A 14,233-nucleotide genomic window follows, 5' to 3' on the forward strand; every position below is an offset into this window, starting at 1 on the left:
AGCATCCCTATTGCCATAGGATTCCCAACTCGTATAGGAAATCCAGGATATCAAGGATTCTCGTTTCCTTTATCAGCTCATTAGAAAAGAGTCCTCTTTGGATTCTTTTCCATAATGAGCTGAACATCCCATACTCGTTGGGTATCTTTCTCAAATCCTATATTCATGGGATCTCATCCTTTAACGGAATACCACTGTTTCTGGATCCTTCCAGAGTGTTCTTTTTACTCCAACATCTGATTGGATTTCTTTCTCTATTCGGCTATCTCATAGCCGAACAGACTGTTTGGACCAATCACTTCACTTGTAACTGGTCCTTTATCAATTATTTGGACCATTGCCTTGCATGATGACTGTCCCGTCATCCCTCGTTTCACGTGCTTGGTTCTTACTTTATCTGTTCGGCTGTATCATAACCGAGCAGTCTGCTTGGACCAACTATTTCACATGTAACTTGGTCCAATGTAATCGGTATGTCTTTAACTGCCGAACAGTCAGTTTATAGCCATGACTTCTCATATCATTGGCCCTTATTTTGCCGAACAGACTGCATGGATCAATGACTTCCCATATCATTGGTCCATTTCGCTGTTCACCGAGCTGCTCGGCGGAAAGTCCTATCGTACTTACCACGTGCTCCCGAATATCACGCATTCGGCAACTAAATGTATGTGCTCGGAAATACCTCCCTACAGTAGTACTATCTTGTACTAAAAATGCTACAATACGGAAATTTCAAAGCGATTCAAGGAACGCCTAAAAAGATATAAGAGCAATTTCCTCTCGTATTTTCTTGCTGGCATATGCCCCGAAGTCATCCAGCTTCAAGGGAGATAGTAGCTAGGAAACAAAATCTGTCTAGCGATTCAAATGTGAAAATTTTTTTTGGGTCTTTATCTCCGTCTACTAATTCTTTTTTTTTGCTCGGCGAAAGCAAACATTGTTATATTAATTTAGTGAAGCTTGACACTCTTGTCAAACGCATGAGAGTACACGCATGGTTCAGAAACCGTGGTGGATTTGACTGCAGTTTTCTGCGCAATGTAGAGTTTAGAAAGGTCTTGGCAGTACTACCAAGATCAATGTAAACCATCAATTCTAGACGAAGGTAGATGTGAGGAACTAGTCCAATATCTCTCTCTCTCTCTCTCAAAACTGAGATTACCAATCAGTCAGACAAACAACGACCCACTAAAACTTGTGGCATATTCTTTCACAAGACTAAGCATAGTACTAGCTAGGTGTAGTACATTACTACGAGACTTTGGCTTTCCACCCTTGACTTCCACACCTTTAAAATAAATGCGGAAATTCTAATCGCATGGAAGATTTGCAGAGAACCATGCAAGGAAAAATGCATTTGAGTCCATTTCGGATCTCACAAAAATCTAGAAAAATATTCATAAATTTTTGAATATTATTTTATGGGGCCCTGTAAAAAATCAGTTCCAACAGATATCGGACTTTTGGACGGTCGCGATTCACCTTCGTAAACAACTATTCACGGAATTCTCTGTTAAAAGGATTTTCTCATTCGTGACTTTCTATGTGGTATATTTATTTCTCTCCCTCATCATTGCCACAATCCGTGGCGGACTTGACTGCAGTTTTATGTGCAATGTCTATTAGAATTTAGAAAGGTCTTGGCAGTACTACCAATATTAATGTAAACCATTAATTCTAGACAAAGGTAGATGTGGGAAACTAGTCCAAATATCTCTCTCTCTCTCTCTCTCTCAACTGAGACCATTCAACCAGACAAAGAGCGACCCACAAAAACTTGTGGCATATTCTTTCACAAGACTAAGTATAGTACTAGGAGTAGTACATTGCTGCGAAGGCTTTCCACCCTTGATTTCCACACCTTTAAAATGTTACCATTTTTTGGCCACCAAATTAATAGTACGAACAAACTATTAGTTGTACGTGACTACAAAACCCAGAGATGTATCCCACATGGTTATTCTTTGTTTTGGATCTGCACTTCCATTGAAAAGTAAAGAGCACGTTGGCAATCGATGTCGTAGCAGAATTTTGGGGACATCTCGAAAGTTGGGCCATATAATTTGTTTGCCCATGACTTTTTTTTTTTTAATCAAGTTTGTTCATGACTTAAATTATATGCTTTTGAACAAGAAACGATCAAACGACTTCAAAAGTTATTTAAAAAGATTTCCTGTAAACATCCGAACTTAATGAAATATCCAATTGAGGCATTTCAAATTGGGTTGCAAAGTTGGCATAAAGGACTACGGGTTTACATGAAATAATAATTCTCCAATTTTGATGTTTACTAGATCAAAACGGGTCCAAAAGCAGTTTCATATATTCTGCATGTGTATTACTCCTTCCAAATTTCCCTTTGGTTTGGAGTTTCCTAGTTTGCTTGGGAGAAGATTTGAAGAGTCATCCCATCATGAGTGGCTGAACCGATCTATAGGTGTAGACATTCAAGTAATATTGTTCTTAGTGTTCTTAGTTCCATAATCTCTAGGCTTTTATTCAAATCTTGATTCCTTGGTAAGGATTCTTTTCATTATCTAAATTGGGTTCATATTTTCTATATATCTTGTGTTTGTATTCTAGATTTCAAATATAGTCATGCAATCGTTTTCTTAGTTTGTGATTCAGGGTGATTGAGATAGATTATGCTAGGAGAGACTAGTCATTCTTATGAGACGATTCGAGCAAAGCCTAAGATAGTCTTTGCCGATTAAAGACTCGCAATAATCTCATTTGCGTTTACTGATAGGGATTGCAAGCCCTAGCATTAATCATAATTGATTTACATAGTAAACCTCTTTGCTCACACTCTCCTATGCTCTTCATACAATAGATTCTAGCTCCGTTGCCTCAATATCAAAGATTTGGGTCTGTTTGGGAAAGCGGGACAATCCTTCTTCCATACTATTTGAATAGGCAGTCGCCCTAATTCTGGTTGAAGTAGCCACAATTTTAGTTGTAGTCCGCGTAAACAAATAAACCCAGTCCACTTTCAGCCATTTTTCTCAAAATGCCTAAGTTTAATGACTTTACCAGTAACTCGCCCAAGTTTATACACAACTTGGTTTGTAGTGGTGGTGGATTCGAAATCCTAGATTTCTCTTCCTTAGTTTTCCACCACTTTCATTTGTTTTGTTTAATTTAGTGAGAGATTTTACAAAAAAATCACTTTTCTTGAATTGATTAAGAAATTAATTGAATTGAGGGAATTTAATGTAACTCAGCCTTTCAGTCCTTCAGTGTTAACCAAGAAGTTAACTCCAAGGTTTTACAAATATATTTTGATTAGAAAACGACACGATCAAGTCGTAGAAATTCATATCCCACCACAAAATTTTGTAATCTTGTAATTGGACACCAAAAAAATTGCACCTTGAACCACAAAAATTGCACTAGTCGATCCTCAAACACTTCAAAGCTCAACTCGACTTGTTTATAACCCTCGTTGGCAATAACAAAATCGTAGGTGTGGCTATGATAATGTGGAGGCACGTCCTATTGAGACAGTTATTTCTATAAAATAAAACCTCCAATTATCTCGTTTGGAAGCTCATGATATACAAGGATAATACATTCCAATATCTAATTAAGTACTTTTTGGCATGATTGATCTTTTTGACAAGCTCTGTAAAATGAAGAGTTCTGATCATATCACTAGGTCTACAGTGAGCTCGAAAAAGCTAAAACAGAACCGGTCCAATGATTTGGGTAACTGGAGAGGATCTAAACCCTTCGACATATTGGCACTATACCAAAAATTACTTAGAAAACAAGAAGATCACTAGACCCGTAGATATTGCGGCGAGAGCTCAAGATCTAGTGGTTATCCTCCATCCACCCACGTCCACGAGTGGAGTACTGGATTGCACATCGTAGTTTTTTTTTTGAAACATCAAAAATTTTATTAGGGATAAACTCGACAATGGGTACATCGAGGGAAAAAGAAAGGGGAAAAAGGAGAGGGGAAGAGAGAAAGAAGAGAGATGGCCGGGGGAACTTCCAACAAGAAGTTGAAAAGAGATAAACTCCAAACTACCGATACCAAATACAGCAAGATTTCTAGTCAAAAAACAAAAAACTTGGCATTTCTTCCATGTATTTGTTCTGCTTTCTAAAAAAAAGAAAAAAGAAAGAAAGAAGATGATCAAAACTGCTTATGAAATTATTTAAATGGTTGGCAGGCCGATGAATGAGGGTTATTCAACAACATATTTCTGTCCAAAAAAAAAACTAGGTAATGAACCTTGATGATTATGAACTTGAGTAGTTCAAATAAAGATGTTTTTCCTTTTCTAACATATTTGAGGTCAGAATAACTGTGAAGAATGCTCAAGAATGAGATCAAAAGCTATATTGAGTTTTACCTCTGCGAGACTTTCTATAGATATATTCCTAAACCAAGCTCTTTGGGATCTGTTTCCACCATCCATGGAGGCCAGGCCTGTTGAAAGTAGGAGTAAGGAAAACAGCTATAGGAAAAAGGTAATGACAGAAGAAGCTCTATCCAAAGCAAAAAGTGTTTTACTTGTTCATTATGAAACTGATTGTTCCTTCTGCAGCACGTTTTAGAAGAGCTTCCCTTGCCTCAATCGCGATTCCTTCAGGCTGCATGGAGAGAATGAATATGTAATCTGAGAGGCGCTGGAGAAAGTGTTCTGCAAATCAACTCTCTCGGTATTCAGAAGTTCAATATAGCAGTGTAAATGAGCAAAGAAGTTTTGTTATCCAAGTTTGGCCGAAAGCCTTTCAAAAAGCCTGACTTAGTTTTTAGTCAAGCTGATGTCAAACGAGCTTTAATCAAGTCGATCACCAGTAGCTTGGTTTTTGTTTGTCATACACCATAAGATTTTTCGAGCTGATAAGTTTACCAGTTATCACAAGTTTATACACCATAAGTCCACTTTTATTTGTTGACAAGACCTTTTTGATACAAACGGATATGTATAGGTCCTTTTTATTAGACAAGCGACATTTCCGTTTTTCTTTATTACCTTGCTGTGTTCTTTAACATATTACATATCCATCCCAAAAAAAAAACAGATGGCTGCTTGTGGATCCGATTTTAGAAAATGAATGAGGTTCCAAATGTATTAACTATTAAACCTTGTCTCAATGATGCAAGTTGCCAATCTCAGAACAAGCTTTTATAGTGCGAACACCAAGTTGAGCTCGAGTAGTTTTGCTCATTCTAAAAACTATAGTTCATGAGACATACCTCTTCTGGAAACCAAACTCCTGCTTGCGTGCTTCCTTCAAGAATAGCAATAGCAAATGCAGCTGTGGCAGCTCCCACTGATCTGTACGTACAATGTGATAGGTTTCGATAACCAGTAACAAGTCGATAATTTCCAATGTTATAACTTACACAAAGAGAGAGAGAGTCGTCTGCGACTAAATAAAGCTAATGTACGTCTGGTGCCCATCTGAACACTCCAAATCAACCGTTCATCAGGAAGAGATTTACAGTCAACAAGTACATTAGCAGTGCTGTACAAAAACAAAAGTGATCAGTAATCCCCAAACAACCGTTCTGCATCCACCGTGATGGACTAATGGTACGCTAACTCCGTAATGGAAAGCTAACTCTGACAAAAGCTGTTGGTCGTAGTAACTAAGTTATCTCGCTGAATGTCACTGCGCTTGTCACTTTCTAATTTCTTTAACTTGTTTAGTAGTTACGGGATTTACGAACCTTTAATTTTCCAATAATTCAAGGAAAATTCTTAGACCTAGGAAGCAAGGAAAACAAGTGCATGAGACATAACCGAGTTGAACGAAAACGATGATAAGAATGTAAAATCATACCACTGGTAGAAGATTAGTCATCTCGCTACCATTCCCCAATTCCAATAAAATGGTGCAGTTCCAAATCGAGCACTAACAGTACGTAGGTACTCCTAGAATCTCATGAGCACTTCTCACCTCCAGTAAATGATGCAGTTCCAAATGGAGCACTAACATTTTTTCGTACATGAACTATATCTTTTTATTTTTTAAAATTTAATAATAAGTGGGCAACCAAGCTTGGGATCGGGGCTTGGTAAACCTAAATATCGGGCAGACACTTATTTATACTATTATTAATCTTTTTCTTTCTTTCATTCGTTAAACCTAATCTACTCAACCAATTACTGGGACCAGCTCAGTTGGTCAGGAGTCTTGCATCTCACTAGAAGGTCAAGAGTTTGAGTTTTCCTACCTGCGTGTGAGTGTTCTTTTCTTTGTATTTATTGAGGTTATTTCTTACTTTAATGGGGCTTGGAGTTAAGTTGGGTTTATAGTGATTGTGGTCCTTTTAATTGGCTTATTTATCCTGTTTGCCGGTTTAGTTGTTGGGTTTGGTTATCTCGTGGACTCTCACACAACAGATGTAGTGCCCTGTGATTTGTACTTTGAGCTTCATACATAATGTAATGATCTCTCCTACCAATTGACAAATAGAAAAAAACCTAATCTCCTAGAAGACTTGGGGAGGGGGATGAGAGCTTACGGAAATCGGAACGGTGTAGTGTTTAATTAGTACCAAATTGTACAAAGAAGCTGCTACACACACATACAAAAGTGCACAGATTGCGCACATATTTTTTTGGGGCTCACCACGGGTTCCATACAAATGAACCGAGCCGTTCATTAAATGTAAAACACTTTTTTCAAGGGTTACCAAGAAAAATCAGCTCAATCCGATACCTATAATATCTCGATCCAATCATCTAACTTTTCATTGAGATTTCAGAATAATATAAAGTTAAATGATTGGATCAAGCACTTTAAGTATTGGATTGAGCTGATTTTTCACGGAGACCTTTGAAAACGTGTTTTACATTTTATGAATGGCTTGAATTATTTGCGTGAGACCTGTGATAGGCTCTACAAAAAAATCTGTGCACAATCTGTGCATGAAATGTCTGTGTAGATAGACTTTTTGTTGTACAAAAGGATATGGTACACATCCTGAGTCGAAGTTCTCTTAAGTGATGATTTCTCATGCAATGCAAAACGGGAGTCACCACAATCTTATTTCACAATCCGAACCGTTCATAAATAGGTCTTGATGTGTTCAACGTCCACACCCAAAAATCAAGTTGATCAGAGATCAATAAAAAATTGCTCGAATCATATTTGTTTGAAGAAAAATACACGGTCAGTGTCTGACAGACTTTCTCTCCTCGTGACAATTATGATTTGTTCAACTAAATGCAGTTGTCTGATGAACTTGATTTTTTGTAGGGACGTTAAATACATCGAGACTTACGAAATAAATTGCTCGAATCATCAAGTGAACCCGTGCTCGATTCCATTTTGCGTCACATGAGGAATCATCACACGAGATAAACGAACTTCGAGTCATGAGAGAGAATCGTTCTTGGGTAATGTGAGTTTAGTAAGTTGTAAATTCAAAACATGGCGAAAAGTACATTATGATGACTTATAAGAAATGCTATAAACTTTCATACAGAATGATATGTATAGTTTGCAGTTGATTTATTATAAATTAAATTAAACACGATCCACTATATATGCTACAGTATATATTATTAATCACGTCCATTTATAAGAACATTTTGTTATAGGACAAGGCGTCCAGGTCACTACTAAATATAGCGCATATATATGTTCAGAGAAATATTTATTATATGCTTATCGAAAAAAACATTTTGGGCCCCTCAGTGTGGTCAATCAAAACAATTTCATTGTAATCTGAACAGTTCAACTTTATGGAGGATACTAAACAACAAGATCTACTATTAGGTAGTAAAAGTAATGCTTGATATCTCAAGATTCCATAGGAAAGAACATGGCAAGGAGTATTAAATCTCCATCTCTTATTTCCTTTGTAGGCACATAGAAGCCTAAATTTATTATTCATTAATAAAAATACAATTATCCTTCCCGACATTATTTCTTATTTTTCCTCGTATTTTCTTCGTAAATGCCTGGCAATAACTCACAACTACATATCTCAGTTGAAAGAAAGCTGGTATTTGGGCTGCTTGTTAGGTGAGAAAACCCCAAAATGCTTTTCACTCTCTACTCCAGTCTTCTAATTCTCATCAAATATGACAAACAAATACTAAGTCTCAATAGCCTTCCCAAGACTCTTGGGAGTCCCACTCCCTCCTTTCACATGATTGATAAGGTTCCTATAATAAGTCCCTGCATTCTCCATGGAAGCATCATTGTCGCCCGTAGACGGCCATCTGCTCTTTGACACCATGATTTCCACGTTGGGTCCGCTCGCCTTCTCTACAACAGAGTAGGCGGCGTCCAACATGGCATCGAAAGGGTTCCTGTATTAATTTTGACCGTTTTGTGGGAAATCTCCTGTTGCTGTGAAAAGGGCGTACGGTAGAGGCATGTTTTGGGGATCACCGGTGTGGCTGAAGTAGGGGATATGTTGAAGAGTAGCGGGTTATGGGTGTTCTTTAGGAAGTTGATGATCGGTCCCATGAATGACCCCGAGGCGCCATCGTAAGAGCCCTCAGAAGGAGGGTATGGGTTGCTTACAAGCACCGAGTATGTTGCAGTGGAAACCTGTTGGGAATTTAGACACTGAATAGGTTAGAGTCATACATACAAAGGATCACAAAAATCAATTAGCAATTGACAAGATTCAGAGGATAAAATTGAAAAATACTTCAGATACACATGTCCGAACATATATATGTGGATTCAGAACCGTTTGTCTATGTTCCACATGCATCGTGTGGGATTTACGTGCATCAAACGATTCTGAACACAAGCCACAACATAGCATAACCGCACCACATCAACCTGCAAAACAGATATGCTTGCAATTTTGTCTAGTCTCTCATAGCTAATTCCATTCTTTTGGCGTAAGTGAGAAATTCGTTGAAAAGGATACATCGTACTAGTATTATTTTTCCAAAGACGGTTTAACTTCCTACTTTTAACTAGCGTCGGATTATAGGATGAGAAAATCTTTTTCTCACATCCGTTGTGATTAGTTGTTTACGGCGCTAATTGCGACCGGGTCCGGAGAAAAGTTTCATTTAAATTTGGACTATCCAAAGCCGAAACGGACGACCAAGATCGTGCGAAGCCGTAAAGAACGCTCTGCTGAGCCGTGAATAAGTTTCTTATACTATATTGGTTGCGATGAACTTTTCGAAAATCTCCAGTCAAGAATCCACATACTTAAAGAGTCTTGGCCGTCAGCTGGTCACTAGTTAGGGATGAAATTGGTTTAGATCGGTTTTTCCGCCGGTTTTCTACTGAACCCAATTGTTCGGTTTGTCATAAGAGGGGAGTCACAAATGAAAGAAGAGGTTGAACCATTCCCGACGACAAGAAAATGTTTAAAGGAGGGATAAGAAACTGTCGGGTTTTTTTTCCGACAGGGCACTGTATGATGATGGGGAGAGGAGGGAAGTTACCGCAATGGCATATCAGTGACAGTGAGATGCAAAACACAGCTAGCAGAGGAAAAGGCCGAGGAGGGAGAGGAGGAGGAGGCTGAAGCAGGTTTTTACAGTGGTTGATATGGACGTGCAAATGATGGTATTTCTCCAGATGAGAAGCAAGCAGGTGCTGTAGCCAGCCCAACAAATACAGTTTCTGCTCCAATGCCTGTTTCTGGTACTTTTGTCCGTAGAGCTCAATTTTCCCATCCCGGATTGCACTAAATCAATTGCGCAATTGATGATTGTACTAGAAATCATGCAACTTTTGTTACCACCGTTATAGACATTTGTATCTGTTTCGTTGATTGCCGCATCGTTGTTGGGATAGACCTCATTCCCAACGGCTATGATCCAGAACTTTACGTCTGGGTTATAGTTCAGGACATTGTCTTGGACCCACTTTCTTGTAGTGGCACCGTTGTCGTTAGTGAGACCCTCGAGATCGCTGTTGGGGACATCATGTATGAGCTTGATGCCGGATCCTCGGAGGGCTTGGAGAGCTTCTGGGTTCGAATCGTAGATTCTCATCCTTCGCATGCCGTTGGAGTTGTTGAGTTGATTTTATACAACAAAACTAATTAGTCAATTGGGGGTATCATCCACTCAATAAACTAATGACCACTTATCACTCTATAAGTGGGTCCCATTTTTACAAAAAACTTCTATATAATCATCTAAGGCCATCCACAGTGGTATAATAAAAAAATGATAATCAAAAGTTAACACATCAACTTTTGATTATTCATTTAAGAGGTTGTTAAGTTTAAAAATGTTGAGCTTCACAATGGTCACTTCTAGTCCATAACCAAAATAAGGGTCCACTACAATTTCACTCTCTTTCCCCCTCTGGTTCCTGCCATTCACTTCCCTCCATCCATGTTTTGTTTTGGCAAAAATATATCAATTTCCTCTCTTAATTTTTGGAGAAAATTGGTGACTTTCTTCCCTCTTATTATGAATTTTTTGGGGGAAAAAGCAAATAGAAACAGGAAAGAAGAGTGAAATACCTTAATCCGGCGATGATGAATTGAATTGTAAATGATCGAGAGATATGAGCTTCACTTTTTGAATGAAATAAAGAGAAATAGTTTGTGGGTGAAGTGAAGAAGATATAGAGTAGGCGAAGAAGAAAAGAAAAAAAATATCAATTGAAACACGCATGTGTACCAATTTTAGAACTAGTTAACTTATGTGGTGTGAAGTCCATAAATTTTGATTATTGAAAAAGGTTGCTAATTTTGGTTATCCAAAATCCAAAATTTGATTACTTTTAATGATGTTGCTAAGTTTGATTATACCATTGTGAGCCATCTTTTGCACCGACGTTGTTAACTTTAAAAATAATTGGCTTTTTATTATACCACTGTGAATGGCCTTAGTTTTGCTATTCTACTGGAGATGTTCTTAGTTCCATGACTTAGTTGCCACCACAATGGGTGGCCCATTTGCTTGTAGTTTTCTTAAGTTTCTTTGTCTGCATTAATTGTTTTCCTATGAAAAAATAGAAGTCTTCATTTGACACCAAACAAGACTCCAAATTAAATCATGTTGAGCCTTGGACAGGCCAAGACTTGAGAGGGAGTGGCCCATAACTAGTCACAAAACGCGAAACCAGACACGTGGCATGGTATTGGTAACTAACAACCGAAGAGTCAAATTGGGCATGATCTCTTTCTTGTTGCTATTCGTTAAACCAAATCTACTCTCGGAGGTCTTTCATTATTTTATCTTTGCGTGGTAAAAGGAAAGGGAAATGGGAAAGTAGAAGTTGGCCCATGATCACTAATAACTGTGGGGGCTTCGACGATGCCCTCGGTTATCTAACCGGACTACCATTAACCGAAGTCTCCTATCAGGCGTGACCGTGTATACTCCTCTGTACTCGCTCGGTGTCAAGTCTCCTGTTGGCGCTTCGGGTATTACCGAAGAACAAGCATTCCGTTAAAATCTCTTGAAAGAGTAGCGCACCAAGAGGGGACCAAGAGCGACACGTGGCGGAAAGAATCATCTAGGCCAGGTCTGGCCATGTGCTTCGTAACTGTCTTATCCGGTGCGTCATCTATGACGTCACCCGAGGCGGTTACCTAAGCGTGATATCCACGCGTTAGCTTGGAGCCCAAGTTAACCTAGGTCTATAAATACAAAGGGATACTCATCTTTGAGAGGTATGTCATCTTTCCCTAACCCTAGACCTAAAAGCATCTCTCCTTACATCTAACTTGATCGTCGGAGGGTCACTAGGCTATTCCAGCCTTAGTGACTTGTTGCAGGGTCAGCGGCGGAGGAACGGAGCAGCGGAAGAGAAGTACTAGTTCAGGCCAAGGTCCCTCCTCCTAAATCAAACCCCTACAATTGGCGACTCTGCTGGGGAACTAGCCACCCTTTCAATTTTCACCTCCCCCTTTCTGCTTCGTTAAAACATCCAGAATCAAACATGGTGGAGATCGACGACGCACATCACGGTGGTACCGCCCACGGGCTCGGTTCCCTCGTGGACCATAGCCTGGCTTCTGGCGGAGCGGCCGCCCTTGGAAAGACCCACATATCCTCGGAGTTAGCGCTGGAGCGTCAGCTCCAGACACAGGCCCATCCTCCGAGCTCCACTCCTACATCCGCCATCTCGAGCGAAAAATCGACGACCTCACGACGGTCGTGGACCGCAACAGACATGTCCGAGACGAGTTGGCGGAGATCAAACACCTCCTCATCTCCCCATCTCACTCCTCCGGGAGCCGCGGCGGAAGGACAACCCGTCACCCCCCCCCCCCCCCCCCCCACGCAGTCACGAAGTCGGTCACCTGCTAAAGCACAGACCCCGCCCCTCAGTCAAGGATCGTCTTGAGTCACCAAGAGCGGCGGACACTCGAGCCCCAAAAGACGCATCGCACAGGGACTGTTCTCGTTCCCCTGTGCAACTTCGATGGAGACCATCGGCCTTTGACAGGCTAGGTGGTGCGAGCGTCTCTGCCTCCTCCACCCACTCAGTCCTCGTGGGTAAGACAGGCCGGGAATCTACCCCTAGCCTTACAAGGGCATCCAGGGGAGATGACGGCCTTGTCGAGATCCAGACAAGAGGATACCGAGAGCGCCTGAAGGGCCCTCGAGCCAGAAGTCCCATTGTCTCGCACCCCGGCGGCGCACACAGCAAGAGCCCGGTCACCGAGTGCCTGGAGCCTTCCGCTCGGGATAGCTACCGACATCACCGCCAAGAGCATTTTCCCAGGAAATCGGTTAGTATTGACCCAAAGAGAAAGGAGCATGAACGATTGGACAAACTCGTCCCCAAGAAGCGTACAGCGACCGAGCGTCCAAACGGCCCCGACCGTTCGATCCGACCTCATCGCGATGCGCGACTTACACGACTCACGACCTCTCCCTTCACAAGAGAGATCGACTCGGTTACCCCCCCCCCCCCAAGGGATTCTCCCAGCCCAAGTTTGCCAAATATGACGGCAAGACCGAGGCGTACACTCATCTGGTTCAGTATAAAACTATCATGTCTCTGTTTCTTCGGAATGAACCCTCGGACGACGCCTTCCTGTGCAAAGTGTTTCCTGCAAGCCTCGGCAACCTGGGCCTCACCTGGTTCAATCAACTCCCAGCTCGGTCAATCTTCTCGTTCGATTCCCTCTGTGATGCCTTCATGGCCTGATTCGTAACGAGCAACAAGCACGAGAAGGAGATCGACTCCTTCTTAGCCCTCCGGAAGAGGAACGACGAAACGCTTCGGCAGTACGCCGGCCGTTATTGGGAGTTGTTCAATGAAATAGAGGGTTGCGACGGCGTCATCTCTGCCCGAGGATTCAAGCTCGGTCTCACCTCCCAAGACGAGTAAGTCTACGACGACCTCGCTCGCCATAAGCCAAACTCCATGAAGGACCTTTTGACTCGAATTGAGGGCTGGTGTCAGCTCATCGAATCCAAGGCAGAGAGAGGCATTGGGAAGCCCACGAGTTCAAAGAGGTTAAACACCTCGGTGTCCATACCGGCTCCCGCACCTGTCCCAACATCGAAGAAACAGGTCAACACGATCAAGCAGTCGCCGAGGAGGGGACCGAAGCCAAGTGACTTCAACGCCGAAAAGACCGTCTTCACTATTCCTATCTACCGGATCATCGATCAAGTAAAGGATCAGCCCTTTTTCTCCTTCCCAAATCAAAAGCTAGTAACCGAGAATGGGAAAATCAAGAATCCCATCGTCCGATGCAGTTACCACAGCGAACAAGGTCACTTCACCACAGCTTGCAAGCCCTTCAAAGCCTACTTGGAGCAGCTTGTCACGGGAGGCCACCTCGGCAACTTCATCGATCACGAAAAGACGACGGCTCGGGCGCAACGGACCGAAACAAATACGGAGGAAAAGGTCCAGACAATCCACGTCATACACGGTCCCTTGAACCCCGAGGCCGCTCGAGTCATCCAAGCAGAGTTGAATGAAGCTTCCTCCTCCAAGCAGGTCATGTTAGTCGGCCCCGAACCAAAGCGCCCTAGAACTGATGATGGCTCCAAATGGACGATAACGTTTACCGAGAAGGATCTCGACCGCGTCCAGCTTCCCCACAACGACGCCTTCGTGGTCACGCTACGCATCGGAAATTTCAACGTCCGTCGCGTCCTCATAGACTAGGGTAGCTCGGCCGAAGTCATGTATTACTCTCTTTTCAAGGATCTGAAGATTCCCGAGACCGACCTCCGTCCCTCCGAAGTTCCCCTTATCGGCTTCAACGGAGCTCCTGTCTGGCCCATCGGTATGATCACTCTTCCTGTCCGTGCCGGCTCGGTAACTCTTGAAATGGAATTTGTGGTGG

At 41.7% G+C, this 14,233-nt stretch overlaps 1 protein-coding gene across 1 annotated transcript; it reads right to left on the reverse strand.

Annotated features, from left to right (window-relative positions):
- Positions 1-8,074: 8,074 nt before the first annotated feature.
- On the reverse strand, positions 8,075-8,868 carry LOC131331327 (glucan endo-1,3-beta-glucosidase, acidic-like). Its single transcript, XM_058365219.1, has 3 exons — positions 8,719-8,868; positions 8,459-8,535; positions 8,075-8,291 (listed from the first exon to the last, which is right to left on the reverse strand). The coding sequence occupies exons 1-3, from the start codon at positions 8,866-8,868 to the stop codon at positions 8,075-8,077; spliced, it is 444 nt and encodes a 147-aa protein (XP_058221202.1).
- Between the last annotated feature and the right edge of the window lie 5,365 nt (positions 8,869-14,233).

This window comes from Rhododendron vialii, chromosome 1a (genome assembly GCF_030253575.1).
Source record: "Rhododendron vialii isolate Sample 1 chromosome 1a, ASM3025357v1".
NCBI classification, from domain to species: domain Eukaryota; kingdom Viridiplantae; phylum Streptophyta; class Magnoliopsida; order Ericales; family Ericaceae; genus Rhododendron; species Rhododendron vialii.